Raw genomic sequence first — 18276 nt, forward strand, 5'->3', positions numbered from 1 at the left:
TGCTTTGGCAAAGTTAACTGACGCACGATCAGGTGCAGGATAGGAGTTCAATTCATTAAATTCCATTCTGTCTTCCTCTATAACCATCCCCAAGAGAAAGCAAGCCATAATTACTTCCTGCAATATTATCAACATATTTGTATAAAGTTCCCTGTATTAGCAGCAAGGCTTGAAAACTGGAAATCAGAAAGTTAAGGTAAAGTTACATATAGCCCCTAAACTGGAGGCCTGGAGAAAAGGAGGCTCAGGGGAGATCTTATCACACTCTACAACTACCTGAAAGGAGGTTGTAGGGAGGTGGAAGTCGGTCCCCCACCGCAAGCGATAGGACAAAAGGAAACAGCCTCAAGCTGCACCAGGGGAGGTTTAGATAAGATATTAGGAAAAAATTCTTCACCAAAAGGGTTGTCAAGCATTGGAACAGACTGCTCGGGGAAGTGGTGGAGTCACCACCGTGGAGGTATTTAGAAGACTTGTAGAGGTGGCCCTCAGGGACATGGTTTAGTGGTGGGCTTGGCAGCGCTGGGTTAATGGTTGGACTCGATCTTCAAGGTCTTTTCCAATCTCAATGATTCTATGATTCTTTGATTCTATACTAACTAATAAAGTGCATACATGTGAATGTTAGCTCAGTAGCTGTCTGGGACCAAAGTAATGAATCGTTCCAGAGAACAATGCAGACAACCCCACCACACCCCTTTATTGCAAGAACCAGAGCAGCACAAAGTGTTGAAAACAAGCTGGACAAACCCTGTCAGACACGCAAGTGCCCCAGCAGTGCACTTCCCAGAGCACCCAGGAACACAGCAAAGGTTTAATTCATTTTGCTTTTCACAGAGCCAACCCGTATCTGTTCAGATATCATGCCTTGCAAGAGTATTTGTACCAGCTGTGAAAGGCAAACTATCGCTGGAAGCAGTAAAGCTATGTCCATGCAATCTTGTATCTCAGATAACAAGCTGGCATAATACACTATCTGAAATCTTAAAACCCAACTTAAAGCAACTAAGAATTGATTACTGTGTGTTTACAAGACAGTAATTGAGAGCTCCCATGCACTAAAAGCAGAGTAAGTCTATTGCAACAACAAAAGCCAAGCTTACATAATAAAAGGTCTGACCTTTCAAACAATTAAGTGCATTACTAAAGTCCTCGTGTGAGGAGCTCAATTTCAGACAATAGCATGAGTCATATGAGTAAACTTGGTGTCTGGAAAACTTGCATAAAGTAGGGCTGGAAGAGCTCAATTGCTTAACTCTCTCCATTAACGAAATACAAAAATGCCTTACTTATGAGAAACCAAAAGATTTCTGAAACTCAGTACAGACACGAAAAAAATACATAAAAAAATATTAAAAATTATATTAAAATTGAAACCAAAAGATCACAAGGAGCAAGTTATCTGCTCAGTACCTCTCACAGCCTCCACCTACTCAAATATACTTTTCTTCTTTATGTATGACTATAAATATCAGAAGACGCTCTTCATGTTCTTTTTCAAGGCACTCATACACCAGTTCAGTCATCTGAAAATGCCTCCCCAAAGTAATGCTTTATTTTCCTCATTTTATCATATAGGGAAGTCATAGCAATTGATGAGTACTGACCACAGTCCTGGTTCTCCCTTGCCCTCGAAACAATGTTTTACTGCTAGAACATGCTAAACTTTCATCCCTCCCCATTTTAAATTTCAGTTACTGTTGTCAGCAACCAGCAGATGTAAAAAGCAAAGTAAGTGGGACAACTCTGAAATAAATATTTAAAGCAGAAAGCAACCACCATTCATAGAGTTTTGCCATCATAAGCAATCATCACATAACAGAAAGGAACTAAAAGATGTCTGGTACCCACTAGCACAGTGCTTCCTGTTCCCCAATTTGAAATCTTTGGTGCAAACAACCAATCCAAGGGGAAAAAAAAATATTGTGCTATGTAAGAGATTTGAATAAGTAAATAAACAAACAAGCAAGGACATGGCTGAAAGAGCCTGAAGTGCTCCCAGGAACATATCACAGACCACACTACAAAGTTACCAGCTCGATCCAGGAGAACCTTCAGTAAGTGGGACCTAAGAAATAACAATCTAATAAGCATAAGATGCAATATTTCTGCAACTCAGCCATTTGTCCCAAAATAAGACCGCACTTCCACATATGGAAAGAAGCAAAACCTGTTCATTTGGCAGACCCTGGTCCACATGTGGATTGCTATTAAATTTTGTTCCCTTCATGAAAAACACTGAAATCTGGTCTATGCAAGATCTTATCCCTTCTGAAGACAGCCCAGTCTCTCATGAAGTAGCAGGAGTCACTTCCTCCCAACTGCTTGCCATAAGGGCAGCATGCCATTTCTAGCCAAGCAGACCTCTGTAAAAGGCTACAGAGACTTACGGCAGAAATAGTTGCTATGAACAAGATAAATGGAAATGTGTATGAAATCACTTGAAAAGGCAAGAGAACAAGGGTTAAAATGACCTGTACTGATAATGAGTAATCCTGTTAGGAGCAGTGTCCTGGAAAAAGTAAAATTGAGGAATGGGTTGTTTATATCAAGACTAGAGGGCCTGCCCTCTGGAAGATCACAGCACAGTGACTAATCAGCAGAAGGTCCTGTCTCCCTAACATCAGGAGGATGGGAAGCTGGAGCATATCACACATAGCATTCCTTTTCCTGCATGACTGTCAGGTAAAAAGACATGTATTTATTTAAAAAATAAAATAAAATAAATGAAAATCACACCTTACAGCTTGATAAAGAAGCAAATTTAGCAGAGTTTTCAGCTTTTAAAAAGCAATTTAACTGAACAAGCCAACCGGCACACTAATGTCAAGCGGAGACGATGATTTGAAATTGTCAAAATAATAAATCAGAAAGAGGCATCAACATTTCTATGTGCAGGCAATACTGTAACTATCATTTTCATTGTCTAATTAACTTCTAAAAAGCCCCAGCCTATCTCTTTTGGGTATGGATTACACAGTTTCTTGTTACTGACAGAAAATGCACTTCAATTCTCTCAACTTAAATACAAGGATTCAGTGATGTGCTACAGAAACAAATCCTCCTGTACATTAATTAACATTCTACTGAGAATGAGAATTTTCTTTCCTTTTTTTTTCCTCACACTACAAGTAGCCAAGGGAGTGAGGACTTTTCAACACAGACCAGAAGCTATTCCATTTCATTAGAAATGGTGACTTAATATTGAGTTACTTCTGGAAGGAAAGTTTCGAGCTACTCACTCACATACAACACTACCCAGTAAGTAGTATATTTATTATATTGTATAACTGAACACAGTAAACTGACTTTTTTTTTAAAGCCACCATAAAAACAAATAGCAAGCTTACCTTCTTCTGGTACCAAACTATAGCATCAGTTACTTTGGACGCCATTTATTCCACTGAATTCACACGGTCATTTTAAGCTGTTAACAGAAAAAGACAGAACTTTACTTTCACCTTCCCCACGAAGGCCAACAGGGAATGTAGAAACACTCCTGTTACTTGCAACGTGCTGAACAGCTATGTTTACTACATATACACCTTGCCTCTTTGCCACTTTAGTAAGTTTGGGGTTTCTCTTCTAAGAAAACAAATCTGCTGCTATATCCAAAGGCTTGGATTTGTCCATCCTTCCCTGTCAAACACAAGTGGCACAGACATGGTCTGTTACTGCCTCACGAGAACCTCACAAGACTTCTGCAGCGTATTTGTCTGATAAATTAAGCAACCCATAGTTATTACCACAGCCCAGTATTCTGAATAGGAATAACTGTGTTATAAAATGCAAGAAAATGCCATACATACTAGTCAATACATTTTGAAATTAAAAAACAAACAAACAACCAAACAAAAAAACAGTGCCAGAACTCCGCTAATTATAAAATACATTAATGAAAAGAGTGGACTCAAACCAAGTCAAAAGGAGAAAAACAAACAAGGGAGAGTGGTAAGTTTGTTTTAATGGCAGCAAATAGCAGTAGGATTAGTTAATCTTTGATGTCGCTGCCATTAGTTTCAATGTGAAATAAAGAAAACACACTTTTCAGCCTAGACAAAACATTCCTACCCTGAAGATTAAGTTCTCTTTCATGTCATCAGTCAACCACAGTTAGTTCAGAAAAAAATCAAAACCAAAAAGAGACAATTATGAAAAGATATATAAAAAAGCCTTTAGATTTACATTTAGTATCTTTCTACAGAATTGCATGGATTCTCTCTTACTGGCCATTCTGGAAAATTAAAGTTTAGGCGAGAATTACAGAATCCTTTCCAGACATTTTACTATAATACGCAAGTCCTTTCAGATATGACTGTATTAACATTAAACCTAACTCAAATATTACACAAACAGATTACTCAGATATTAACATACACTAGTTAAATTAGTACAGCGCCTACATTTCAAACTTATTTAAGGTAGGAAGCAGCCAGTGGAAGAAAGGAAGAAGGAATTAAAAAAAGCCTTTTTAAGCTATTCTGCCAAAAGATCTGAGTACTTCTGTGTTTAATAAACTTTCCTCTCATTGATTCCCTCCAAAAGTATGAGTATGTAAACAAATATGCGACAGTCAAGCCCAGCTAAAAAAAGGTCAAAGGGGCACACTACACTACATGTGACCTTTTAATACTAGCTGGTAAAAGATCACGTTTTCAGCTCCACCTAATATTCAGCATCCTTCCCATGTTTACAAACAGTTTAAGAATGTTGTTTTTACATAAATGCACCCAAGTATTTGATATGCAAGAGAATTCCTGCATTATTCTGTAAAGCTATAAATTTATGATAAATTTTGCAAAGCACTCTAAAAAAGTTAACGTAAGTAACTTCAAAGTATTAAGCACGTTTCCCAAACATACTATCTGAATGATTGCAGGATCATGTGGAACTGGCTAAAAATCACGCATGAATCAGCACAAGATCTCCTCTTCTTTGCACACACAGTTTCACAGTCACAGAGCAGCTGTGGTTGGCAGGGACCTCTAGAGGTGTCCCGGTCCAACCCCCTTAGCTCAAGCAGGCCCACCTCAATCACACTGCCCAGGACCATGTCCAGTTGGTTTCTGGATATCTTCAAGGATGGAGACTCTACAACTGCCCTGTGCAACCTGTGGTAATGCTCGGTCACTCTCACAGTGAAAAGGTGTTTCCTGATGTTCAGATGGCACCTCCTGTGCTTCACTGTCTGCCCACTGACCCTGGTCCTGTCCCTGGCCACCACTGAGAAGAGCCTGTCTCTGACCTCACTGCATCCTCCCTTCAGGTAGCTATTTACAATGATATCCCCCTGAGCCTTCTCCTCCCCAGGCTGAACAGTCCCAGCTCTCTCAGCCTTCCCTCACAGGAGAGGTGCTTCAGTCCCTTCACCATCTCTATGGCCCTCCGCTGGACTCTCTCCAGTACGCCCAAGTCTCTGTCATACCGGGGAGCAGAACTGGCCCCAGCACTCAGCCATGGTCTCACCAGCGGGAAGGAGGAGGAATGGCAGCTTAGCCCCCAGACACCAAGCTTTTTCTCTTAGAAAAATAAAAAATGTGATTAAAAGGTATATTTCTGATAAAATACCACACTTATCATAACATTATCAGTATCAATGTTATTGCACCTTCTATTTTGTCATTAAAAGAATTATTAATCTGTAGGGAGTTTTTATAATGAAAGATTAAAGGTGATCCTTATCTTTTTCTTTTAAAGACATTTGTTCACAGCTCTTGCATAGATAAGAAAGGTAAAGAAAACAGACAATGGCAAAGATAGACTGGAAACTGAAACTGCAACAGATGAAAATAAAAGCATTAGAATAGCTTATGACACTTTATCATATGTTGTTCACCATCAAAAATTTCATTAAAAGCAAAGAAGCAGAGATTACCTGAACATAGCAGCTGACTGTATGAAAATCACAAATACCCCCTCCACAAAAGCCCTATCAACACTGCCATCTTCCAAGACATTTCTTGGAAAGAAGAGATGACCCTCTGAGAGACTCAGTTCTGCACTCACACCTCTTTATTCAGTCTTCCCTGACGCAGGCATGGATGTACTCGTATTTACCCGTGCATTACTTTAAAGACACTGTATTTAATAAGTTTGGATACGTGGCACACACTATAGTTCAAAGCTTCAATGAACAGACTAATTTCATATCAGCTCCTGAGGATTTCTAAGAAAAATAATGCCATAAATTTTCATGCTGCACAAAGCTTTTTCAAATAAGAAAAATCAAATACCCCAAAGGGACTGTATTTAATATTTCTAACAGTGCAACTCCAATATCCTTTATACAACTTCAAACAAAACTATAACACAATAGAAAGAAATGTCTCTGAGAGAGCTTTGACAGTTATTAACAAGTTTTAGAAACATCACGACATTGACTTTCGGTGCAACTGAGCAAACACGCACTGCAATTTTTCCACTGTTGACAATATCATTGTGTAAGCCACATCAAGTCAGTCAAAGCTGGCAGCCATGACTGTGTCAACATCTGTAATTGTTTCTGACCTATTTGTTTCTGATAATAGCAGCAGTTTTTCTAAGAGCAACTATCAATCACAAAGAATTCGTTGGCACAATATTTCTATTACATAAAGCACGGAGCCCAAAAGCGACGTTGATATAACTTGGCATACTCTATAGAGTGGTTACCTTTCCTTCTCACCAATATAAAGCTTAAAAGAGGATTTGATTTCTTGTTTGAAAACCTGTTTAAGTAAACTTAAAATCATTTGCTACACTGGACTACAGACTCAAAGCAAGAGGAAGGCCTCAGCCATACACAGCCTCCACACACCCATACGGCAGTCACAGAGAGAGCAGTGCCAATGTAGGAAGGATGTCACACAGACTGTTATCACAACTGCACACCTTGCCTTCCCCTCCTTTCTGAAGTCATCTCAGAGAATCATTAACTCCTTCCCATTCTCTTAAGCCAACACACATGTCCTACAATATACCCGTTTCCTACCACCATAATTACAAGAGGAGAAAAAGGTTGAAGAAACTCATTATTAGCTGTAAAGAACTGTTGAACACGCAGAGAAAACTTTCCCTCAACAGCCACAGCAACTTGATCTCTTTCTCCCCAAGGTCAATGATTTTTCAGGAAACCAACACTAACTCATGGATCAAAGACTCCCACCTGTGTCAAATATGGCTAAAATTGGACAAGCCATTTTAAAGGCAGCAACTTCTTTGCAGCAGTTCTCCAATTCACTCAAACAGCCTTTGCCTCCAGAAATTACCACATCACAAAACTATAAACCAAGTATAATGAAGTAGTTCTATTAATAATTCATTTTATTTATATCAACAAAACCATTTTTTAGATTACCCATAGCTTTTGTGGTTTTAAGCAACTCTCTACATCAAGTCTTCCATAGAGTCTATTTTAGTGGTGGTTTAGAGCATATTTGCATACACATTTGCATGCACAAATGTAAAGGTGATGCTTACAAAAGTAAATATGACAAAATGTCTTAAAAGACTTAACAGAGTTTGGTATGCCAAGTAAAAATACCTCTACAAGGAAATATCACATACTTTCTTCAAGAGATACACAACAGTTTCTGAGACAGCACTAAAAAGAAAGGCGAAAAGCTTTGTTTCATTATTTCTGGACAGTATTCCTGCTTGCAGGGGCTGCAAACTTGTCTGTGGATTATTGTTTGGGGTTTGTTTACTTTTATAGGGGTTGTTTGTTTTGGTGTGGTTGGGGTTTAAGGTCTGGTTATTAGGGGGGGCATGGGACAGGGGACAAACAGTATAATGAGCTTGATAACACTTGGTCTGAAGCTAACTTACCTGGATGAGAAGTGGACGGTAACAATTCAAGGCACTTAAGCCCTGGCTCTTACTCTGCATCTGCCCACAGCTCTCCAAACACCAGGGCAGGTGACTAAGTACCACAACAATTTCAGAACTCTGCACATTCATTACAAGTTAATATGTTGCTCAGCTGACAGTTTGTACTGATGGTGATCCTGAAGTCAGATGGTACAACTGAGCTGTGAGGCATATCAGCACCAAACAAGTACATGAACAAATCAAAACAGCTGATGCACATCCACAGAGCACTGTCTATTCTTGTGCCTTGCTCTCCTCCCATCCTCTCCAGATCCAGCCATTTGTTTCATGTCCTGTGTCAAATATCTTCACCTGGGACTGGGACCAGGTTTTGCACTCAGTTGTACATAATGTCCTGTGCAGAGTAGCTACAGCAAGGTTAACTTAGTCCTAACTAGTTGGAGACTTCAGAGCAACACAAAAAACACTCCCAACTTCAGAGATTAGACAGAACATCCAGACGTAAAAGCTTGATCACAGCATCTCTGTGACATTCAACAGAGACATTCATAACATTTCCATCACACAGTTAATACTATGAAAAACAAGCAATGTTTTTTGATCAAAACTTCATTACTTCCTTAAAGCTAAAAAATAGACGACTGCCTGGTTTTGATGATCCCTATTCAGAAGTGGGGTTTCTTAGCTATTTCCTTTCCATTTCAGAGCATGATTATTTTTCAATTTTTAAGTACACTACACCTTGCAATCAAATAAGTCGTTTTTTCAAAAGCCACAACAATCTATATTTAGATGTCTATATTCAGGTAGTTAGACGCTCAGTTAAGCAGTACAGTGCTTATTGTGTAAGATGGGATTAGATACTACACTGCAGGTTTAAATAAATTTGAAGTATATTTGAAAATTGTACTCATATCCACAGGGTTTTGGCAATCCAAGTCAGACCTAAATATGTACATTTCTAAATGACAGTCTATGGAAAATAAAATCCATCCCAAACTCTGACAGAAGCTCAGAATAAAACTGTATTCCTCACAGAGATAAAAAGTGTCAGTTTCTGGAAGAATATACAAGTCTAAGCAGTGTCAGTCCACAAAAGGACATAACTAGAAATACAACATTCACAAGGAAGCATAGACAAATAGCTGCTTTCCTTGCCTATAAACACTGTGAATCACTAAGTATTTCAAGGAAGCTGTTTCCTTTGTAACAGCCCTAACCTGAATGGTCAGGATACCATCCAGCTGCTGAGTCAGGACTTGAGTGTCCTTCTCAACTCATTATGACTATGGTCACTGACGAAGCTGGCATGCTCACTAGACACCATTAGGAGTAAAATTGCAGAGCTGTGGCATTTACCTAAAATGCATTTTTAAAACACCATTGATTGTTATTACTGCTAAGAGAAGTTCTTCTTCTGAAGGTGAATTAAAGGCAGTTTTAAAAAGTTGCTACATAAAGCCGTGAGAATACTAGAACTTGGTTTCAACTGCTTTCCACAGTATAAGTGTTTTTCCATTATGTTATGTTCTCCATATTACAGTTTCACAATCACAGGCATAATTTCACTAAGATTCCCTGATAGGAAGAGACAAAGAATCAGAAGAGTAAAGCCTATGGCCCCAAATTACTGATTTTGTATCAACATTTGTATCACACAAACTCAAATTGCTTAGAGCAAAACATTACAACTACTGATGCACACCTAGACAATGATGATAAAAACCCCTCCCTTTCCAGGTTCAACATCAAAATAGCAGTTAACATTATCATCAAATTCTTGACATTATTTGATATTCCAAGTTAATTTTCAATGAGCCAAATAAACAGCTCAGTCATATTAGGCATCCACTGTTGATAGAAAAGCTGCTTCTGGCACAACAAAAGCAGGCAACGCAGGTATCAATGCAATGTGGATACACCACTAGAACTGGAAAGGTGTCATCCTTCTTACCCTCAAATCCATGGGACTTCCGCAACTGCCATCAGGAACACAATTAAACCCTCAAAGCAATGCCTGAAAAGCCTCATCATTTTCATGTGCATTACAAACAGGCCATGAAACCTATGTTTCTTTTGTTTAAAGGGTACATCAAATGCTATACAATGCATTCAGAGTTCTGTTAAAGTACTTTATCTATGTATGGCTGTTCACAAAACAGCATTCCAGAACTGCAAATTGTATACAAGCAAATTATAAACTTTGTCACTCCCAGGTTCACGCCTTCCAGTGGAAGTTTTATTGTGTTCTTTTCAGCTAGCCTTAAGGAAAGCTGAAACAGCAAAAGGGAAGAAAAAAATAAAACAACATAAAGAAATCAGACACGGCAAACTTAAGGACCATATCCAGCAGCCAGCATGAGCAGTGCTCTTGCTGCCATGCCAGCCAAGGCCCCCCAAGTTGTTGCCTTGCAATCCAAGGTCATGATAGTTCATAAGAAGGAATTAACATACGTGCTTTCCCAAAGGAATAGCATGATAGTTTGTAACTAAAAGGAATTAACATACTTGCTATCCTCAGAGAACAACAACAACTGCTAAATTTGGATGCCAGAATTCCTAAGACACTGCTTATGGAAGAGAAAACATTTTCAAACTTTGCACTTCATTGTATCTCAAAAAAAGCCAAAATACCCAAAACCCACAATCATCCTGAAACTGGTAAAAACCCCCACCATTTAACTTCCCTTAATACCTCTCTTGGGGAGTTTTGTTGTTTGAGGACTTTATCAGGCCAACAACAGCAACAATGATTCAGTCCCTATGCTGGCTGCTGCATATCATGCCTTGTTCTTCATACACACAGCCATGCCAAACATGACATACCATGATACAAACATATTGGCAGCATGTCCATGCCAGCCTGTGCCTCCACTAAGATGTCAGTTACAGAAAAACAGAAACTTTCTCAGGCATCTCTCTTTTGCCCACAGACTAGAGTATCTGATACCGCTTCTGCCACTGCATTTTTATTCTTCCTTATAAGCTCTTGCCCTTTATCACTTACCATCCGAAGCAGGAAACTCTCAGTTGCAGCTGCAGCACGGAGCACGCAGCGAGAATCGGTTTGCAAATCAGATGGGAAGCAGGCTCCGTTAACCATCTCCACAGCAAAACCACCAAGACCTGAAGAACAAACTAGCAAGGAAGCACCACAAAAAGTAACTGTCTCCCAGGAATACTTTTTTTTGCCAGTGAATTACACAACGGTCTGAAAGAGTAACAAGATGTTGAGGATCAGGATTATTCAGGTTTATTTCAGGTTCTGGGAAAAGAACAATGCGTGCAGCGGTTGGGACTGCTGTTGCCATTTCTGGAATCCATGCCCTCAGCCTTAAGGACTCGCAACGTGCTGAACAGCTATGTTTACTACATATACACCTTGCCTCTTTGCCGCTTTAGTAAGTTTGGGGTTTCTCTTCTAAGAAAACAAATCTGCTGCTATATCCAAAGGCTTGGATTTGTCCATCCTTCCCAGTCAAACACAAGTGGCACAGACATGGTCTGTTACTGCCTCACGAGAACCTCACATAGATTTACATTTAGTATCTTCCTACAGAATTGCATGGATTCTCTCTTACTGGCCATTCTGGAAAATTAAAGTTTAGGTGAGAATTACAGAATCCTTTCCAGATATTTTACTATAATATGCAAGTCCTTTCCTAATTTTGTTACATAACTGGTTACTATTCATGGCTCCATCTGAAGTGACACGACACGGTTTCACACATATACTTGTAAAAATAGGGGGGAAGGACTCTCCACTGAGGAGTCCAGGATTCTATTTTCTCATCATTTACTTCTGCTGCAGTGTTTATTAATTAGCAAAAAGCTCCTAATATTTAAACATATTCTAATGTTTAATGAAATGGAAAAAAAAAACCCAAGCCCTTAGAGGAGACTGCAATCAAGTTAAGTTTGCCTCTTATCTTCTATGAGAGATGTTAGTTTCAAAGTCCCCATTAATCCAAATGCAGTGATTGCTGATGGCACACTGGATCTACAAGGCAAGACATCTCTGAGAATGCTGCATCTTTAAAATAATTGAATAAAACACAACACATGGCTGGTCTCAAGTTCTGCTCTTTTTAATTCCTGTTGTTGGCACTGAAAACTACACCCACACATACATACTGGGGGTGTTGGTCGATGAGAAACTTAACATGAGCCGGCTTCAGTGTGTGCTTGCAGCCCAGAAAGCCAACCGTATCCTGGGCTTCATCAAAAGAAGTGTGACCAGCAGGTCGAAGGAGGTGATCCTGCCCCTCTACTCTGCTCTTGTGAGACCTCACTTGGAGTATTGTGTACAGTTCTGGTGTCCTCAACATAAAAAGGACATGGAACTGCTGGAACAAGTCCAGAGGAGGCCATGAGGATGATCAGAGGACTGGAGCACCTCCTGTATGAAGACAGGCTGAGGAAGTTGGGGCTGTTCAGCCTGGAGAAGAGAAGGCTGCGTGGAGACCTCATAGCAGCCTTGGGTGACATGGTTTAGTGCGAGGTGTCCCGCCCCATGGCAGCGGGGGTTGGAACTTGATGATCTTAAGGTCCTTTCCAACCCTAACTATTCTATGATTCTATATTCCATTAGTCATACTTCCAACCTTACAATGAGAAAGTATGTATCTGCTCTTCGAACCATAACAGGTTTATTAAGGAACAGAATTTCTCCAAGTCCTGTGTTTTTCACTTATACCTATACTCTCCTAAACAAACACTCAAGCCGTCCAAATATAGTGGCCAGCTTGAAATGAAATGCTACACTCCTTTTGTCCTCCTCGTGATTCTAAATACAACAGTAATTTCCTGCAACAATAAATCTTGCTCACTGAAAATACTGACTTGATGTTTAGGAAGACGTGTTTATCACCAGGCAATATGCTGAAGAGTTGTGGCTTCTCGATGAGTACAGTCAGGAAGTTGAAAACCACTCCTAAATGACCAAGTTTGCATCATGTTCTGCAAATAGTTATCCAGAAACTCGCTGGAGCAGCTGAGGCATGAAGTGGCTGAGCTGTCAGAAAAAGCTGCAGTCTCTTATAACAGCCACGTATCTGTAACAGCAGAGCAGCAAATTCTGATCCTCTGCTTGTCACAAAGTCCCTGGAGTGATCCAAACAAGGAGCTGCAGAGTAACAAGCCTTACATGTGTATCTGGCAAGATCTGCAAAGCAATCATTAAAAATAGAACACCATTATACCTGCAAGACTATCTGATAGGGTCTAATCAGCAGGTTCTGCAAAGGAAGATCATGTCTTGGTATATCAGTATTTCTGAACATGTCAAACTAACTGATAAACAAGAGCAAGTGATAAAACATACGTGGACTTTCAAAGAGCCTTTGGAAGGATGTCAGACTTCTAAATAGACTGCTGTTCATGAAAAGCAAACACTGCCACAGATCAAAAACCAGCCAGAAAACTGAACAAAATAAGGTCAATGTTCTTCACTGCAACAGGCTAACTGGATAATAAAGATTAATAGCATGCAGTCTGAATAAAACGGTCTATTTATTGCCTTATCAGGTGCCTAGAAGTTCCTTGGATCACAACCCTTGCCTGCTAGCTCCTATATGCAGTGCCTGCCCAAGGCAAAGTGCACACAGACCCCCCTTCTCCTTCACACAGAAACATCCTAACCCCAAAACTAAACTTAGACTAAATCTTCCTAGCCTGCTTTCATGTTCCACCAGCTTTCACATACCTGACGACCCTGCAGTGACAAGAGGCAAGCATTTGAGATCGCATGCAGTATACACATGCCCGGTGGCTAGCTCTTTCTGGAGGTTTGACATTAAAGCCACTCAGGATGAGAGTACCCAGAAATCACAGCTTTCCAAGTATGCTGACCATTAGACTTCTATGAGAAAGATGAACACAGACACTCATCTCCACATTGCTTCATCAGGCACTGACTGGTAATGTTAGCTTATAAAGAAACAGAGATGCCCTTCATTGCTGGAGATCGTAAGAGGGAACTTGCAGCAGAAGAAATCACTCAAAGGGACACTGAAGGTCCACACAGAGACAGTGGAGATCAGGGTGGCCTAGTGAGGCTTCACAACTGTTTTAACCACTCTAAACCGGTATTGCCACAGTCCACCCTCCTTCTCTGTCACCCTTCCATCCCTCTTTACCATCATTGGAGCCCATTGCACAGGAGACAGCTTCAAGGAATCAATTGCCATTACTAAGTAAATGAGCAGTTGCCACCTGAATTAGCTCCACTGACCTGTTAACCACAGAATAAGGTGACCACGAATGCTACTGCCAGTAGTGAGGCAGCTCTGACCAAAGCCCTCCTGAACACTCTGGATGTCTGCCTGCCTTCTGAAGTACCATTAACAGAGTTCATCTGGACTAATTAAGACTGTTTCCCCTTTTCCTCCCCATATTTAAATCAATAGCCTAGTTTTTATGAAGTACTGCCTAAATTAAGTCCTTCCATAGAGTGAACAGAGCCCTGCCCTGTTATTCCAAAGTTCTGTAAATAGGTCCAGCAGTGCTCACAATACTTACCTTATATATGTCAGAGAAGAAAACCCAAAGTAGTAAAATTTCCAGGTGACAATCTTACATTAGCAAAGCTTAAGAACCTGGATCCACTTTAACAATGAATAGGCAATATAAACAGAATTTGGCATCAATAATGCCAATTATATTGGGGGAGGGTGCTGAACTTTAAAAGCTTTAAAACTAGGTATCTCAAATCCAGAAAGGAAATTTGGTGGTTTAGTGAGCTCTTCCATTCGATATACTACAGTCAGAAGAGCACAGAGACACCTGAATCAAAGTGGAATTACAAGCAAAACCCTGCAGTACAGCTCTGTGGATCGGTTGTGCAATCTGACCTGAAATGCGTGCATTTTATTTGAAGCAGAATATTCAACTACTGGGGAGGTGTAGGTGTTCTGAGAAGGGCTATGAATTATCAATCACTTGAAATACTCTCCTGTTGAGACAGGCAAGTATCGAACAGAAAAATAAGGAATGCAAATGGACAGAGCCTTGGGTGAGATGGCTTAGTGTGAGGTGTCCCTGCCCATGGCAGGGGGGTTGGAACTAGATGACCTTAAGGTCCTTTTCAACCCAAACTATTCCATGATTCTATGAAGACTTTAAGATACATACAGAAAATATAGCCAAGAAAACAACAGCTTCCGATAATACAGGGAACTTCATTCATTAAAAAGCTAGAGGCTAGCAAAGCCAAGCCTTTAACAGAGAAATGTTATATTAGAACACATAATTAGACTGTTAAAGTCAGTACCACAGGAAGTCACTGAAGCCAAGATTTTACTGGGATTCAAAAAGAAAGCAGCCATTTAAGCACAAACAATAAGAAGAAAAACAAAATAAACACACAGCTGAGGGAATCTCAAGCTTCATGACCAAGATGCAAGAAAACACCCAAACGGATCACAGGGCTGTATGCAACCACACAAATACTCTACCTAACCTGACCCCACAATGGCCAGTAGCTAACACCAAGGAAGGAGTATGAGCAACACAGCAAGCATAGAACAATCTGTCCCTTAGACAGCTGAACACGAAGAGCATTTAGCTGCCAGGCTGGCATCTGCCAACCACCTAACCCCCAAAAGCATCTGGCGCTGGCCAACTTCCAAACGCAAGGCTTGCCTGGCTCGGTATTCGATGCTATATTGCTTTAATTTCTTCTCACGCTTCCCAGTTGTACTTTGTTTTTTTGAGAACAAGAACCACAAATGTATTTGCAAATAAGATTTCCATCCAGTGCTTGGACTCATTCCAGGAAGTCATCTAGTCTCTCTGGAGTACATCAACCAAGACCACCTCAAATGAACAAAGAATTAAATACCGAACACTACATGTCTCACTTAAAGAGTATTCCCAGCAGAAGAGAATTTGGAAAAAATCCCCTTTACACATGTAAATTAAGAAACAAGAGAAGAGCTCCATGAACTCCCTCATATCCTCCCCTCAACTAATGAAAAATAAAGCACAAACATAACCTGTTTCCAAATGCCTTGACAACATAACTCTACACATGGAGACATGTTTGCTGTAAATCTGAGATGGAATTGGACCACACAGATGACTTCCAATGACCCCTTTCAATCTAAATTATTCTATGACTGCATGTAGAGCATACTCAAACATTACACAGTAATACATTACAGCCTAATTACTATTAACTCCTTTCTCCCTATAGGCACTTTATTAAGCAATTTGTGTTCTCCTTACAAATTTGAATACAATTTCTTCAAGTGGTTAACCATTTCCTCTGGACCCACCAAGAAGGATCTTGATGAATTAACAGCACACTACACTCAGGAGGGAAAACATGGTATCGAAAGCTTTCAAAGTCTTTTCTTTTTCACACGACTACATACCTGAAGAGTAAGTAGTGCTCAGCTGTCCTTAAACAGTCAGAAGGAGCAGCACCTCTGCCAGAGGTATCCCAAAAGAGTTGTGTTTCCTTCCTAAAACATAAAAGCATTACAGAAAGAACAGGCCTACCTTGTTCCGTGGGCAGAAGCAATTAAGTCTGTCTGCTCCTACCAGTGGGCTGTGGCTCCCTGTTGCCCTTCTCTGCCTCACCCAACATTATTTTCCTGCCCCTGACCTGTCTCACCAACAGCCCCAGTTGTTTGGCTGGGCCCATAGCAGCACACACCATAGCAAGGCTCAGAGCTCTACACACACCAGCCAGCAGTTGCTCTCTTCCTGACTAAAGAAGGGACACGAATGTAACTGCCTTTCTTCAGGTGGTATTATTATTTTGGGTCACTACCTATCAGGTTTCATAATAATTTCTCACTGTGTAGGTATCTAATATCTTTCAGTTGTCATTAAACTTGGTTTTGCCATCTGACCGACTAAAGAAGTTACTCAAAGGAGAAGACAGACAAAGAAAGTAATGGTAGGAGCTTCGTGCCCTTAGTAAACCTGGCTAAAAATTCACATAAACTGTTGGGTGATGATGTTTCATGGAGTGTGGTGTTTATTATGAGAACTTCCTCACAGCCAAAATAACCCCACCCTGTGGCTGTCATCACTCTCACTCACAAGGGTCCTGAGAAAAGGGGGGGGAAGAAGAGTTGTTTTTACTTCTTAACCAAATTTCCACTATAAACAAGTAGAACACATGACATTTAGAAACAGTCTGGGAAGGCAGCATATTCGGGAAAGAAGTGATGTCCCTGCTTTCCAGTGACCCCTGCCAGCTGCGACAGGAACAGCATTGTTCACCACCAAGAGCCTCTCCAGCCCTCACTGTCTGGTTCACTGCCCCCGACAAAGTTACCTCGAGATCTCCTTAATGCACCTATGCCCCCCTGCGAATATATCATCAATACCCTGTTTCCTATTCCAAAGCCTATCCCACGGGGTTCTGAGTTCTCCCAGAACTCACACCAGTATTCAGCAGCTGTGGGTACAGCCGAGACCAACTTTTTGAGACAAGCTGAGCTAACTCTGCTTTGGAAGAATTCCAGTACTACTGGAACACTTGAAATGCTCCATGGAGTTCCCAGCAATTACTGACAATTTATTTGCATGTCACATTCCACACAATACAAGAGGAAAAAAGAAAATCTACTACAAGCATTGAATTAAACTAACTAGGTTTCCAAATTCTTTTTCAGATGACTCAGGCTCGTGTTATATCCTTTATAGTATTTATATCCAGAAGAAAAACATACACTGGCAGCAAAACATAGCAACATAAAAACCATCTGCACAAACATTCCACTTCAAACAGGCATCAGGATCTCAAACACACCAGCTCCAAGCATTGCTCTCAACCTTCACCTTCAGAAATGAAAATCGCTTGCAAATACTGTAAAGTAGAACTCTGGGGAAAAAACATTAAAATCCAACCTTTGAAGCTGTATGAAGAAGAATGATGTGTGTGCAGACATCGGTTCATAAACACCGTGCTGGAACAAAAATAAGGCTTCTGAGAAAAGGACTATCCTTTCTAGGGAGTCACAGATAAAGGGGCAAATCAAAGAAGATCACAAAAACCTTTGGAGCTCCAGAAATAGCCAAATGCATACAGCTATTTATAACCCAGCGACTTATTCTCAGAACACTTTCAGCCTCTAGCCAGCCCCAGGAAAACAAAATGCCTCATGCCAAGCGCTAATGTATAGAACAGAAATATACCCTTCTGCCACTTCGTGACGGCTCTAAGTGCAGCTAAAGATATTAGGATTCACTTACTGGGATTAACAGGTTATTTCAAGTGATGGACTTCCCCCTGATAAAGCAGAATCCACCATCTGTTTAACAGCACTGGCAGGAAGATGTACATGGGCGAATTGCTGTACTTAGTCCCATTCCTATTACAGAACTTGTGTCAAAACTGTAAAACCAGCTGTATTTTCTGCAGGAACGTTTCATCAGAAAGAGTTTCAGATCATTAATTACAGTGCTTTCAACAAGTCAGGTTTTCCAATTAATTACTTTTTCCAGTTAATT

The 18276-nt window shown here is 40.3% G+C and overlaps 1 protein-coding gene across 4 annotated transcripts in view; it reads right to left on the reverse strand.

The window, feature by feature from the left end:
* PHTF2 (putative homeodomain transcription factor 2) overlaps positions 1-18276 on the reverse strand; it is a 67401-nt gene that overhangs the window by 47957 nt on the left and 1168 nt on the right. For 3 of the 4 annotated variants that reach the window (XM_061467339.1, XM_061467341.1, XM_061467337.1), the window contains exon 2: positions 3351-3427. In XM_061467339.1, coding sequence (XP_061323323.1) covers positions 3351-3395 — 45 coding nt within the window. In that variant the 5' untranslated portion in view covers positions 3396-3427. Of the gene's footprint in view, positions 1-3350; positions 3428-10816; positions 10885-18276 lie in introns of those variants that run through there. The other variant, XM_061467338.1, reaches the window with a different exon arrangement.

Source organism: Pezoporus flaviventris, unplaced genomic scaffold (genome assembly GCF_033815535.1).
Source record: "Pezoporus flaviventris isolate CSIRO_AGI_PZ_B2104156 unplaced genomic scaffold, CSIRO_AGI_Pfla_v1 ptg000045l, whole genome shotgun sequence".
In the NCBI taxonomy this organism is placed as follows: domain Eukaryota; kingdom Metazoa; phylum Chordata; class Aves; order Psittaciformes; family Psittacidae; genus Pezoporus; species Pezoporus flaviventris.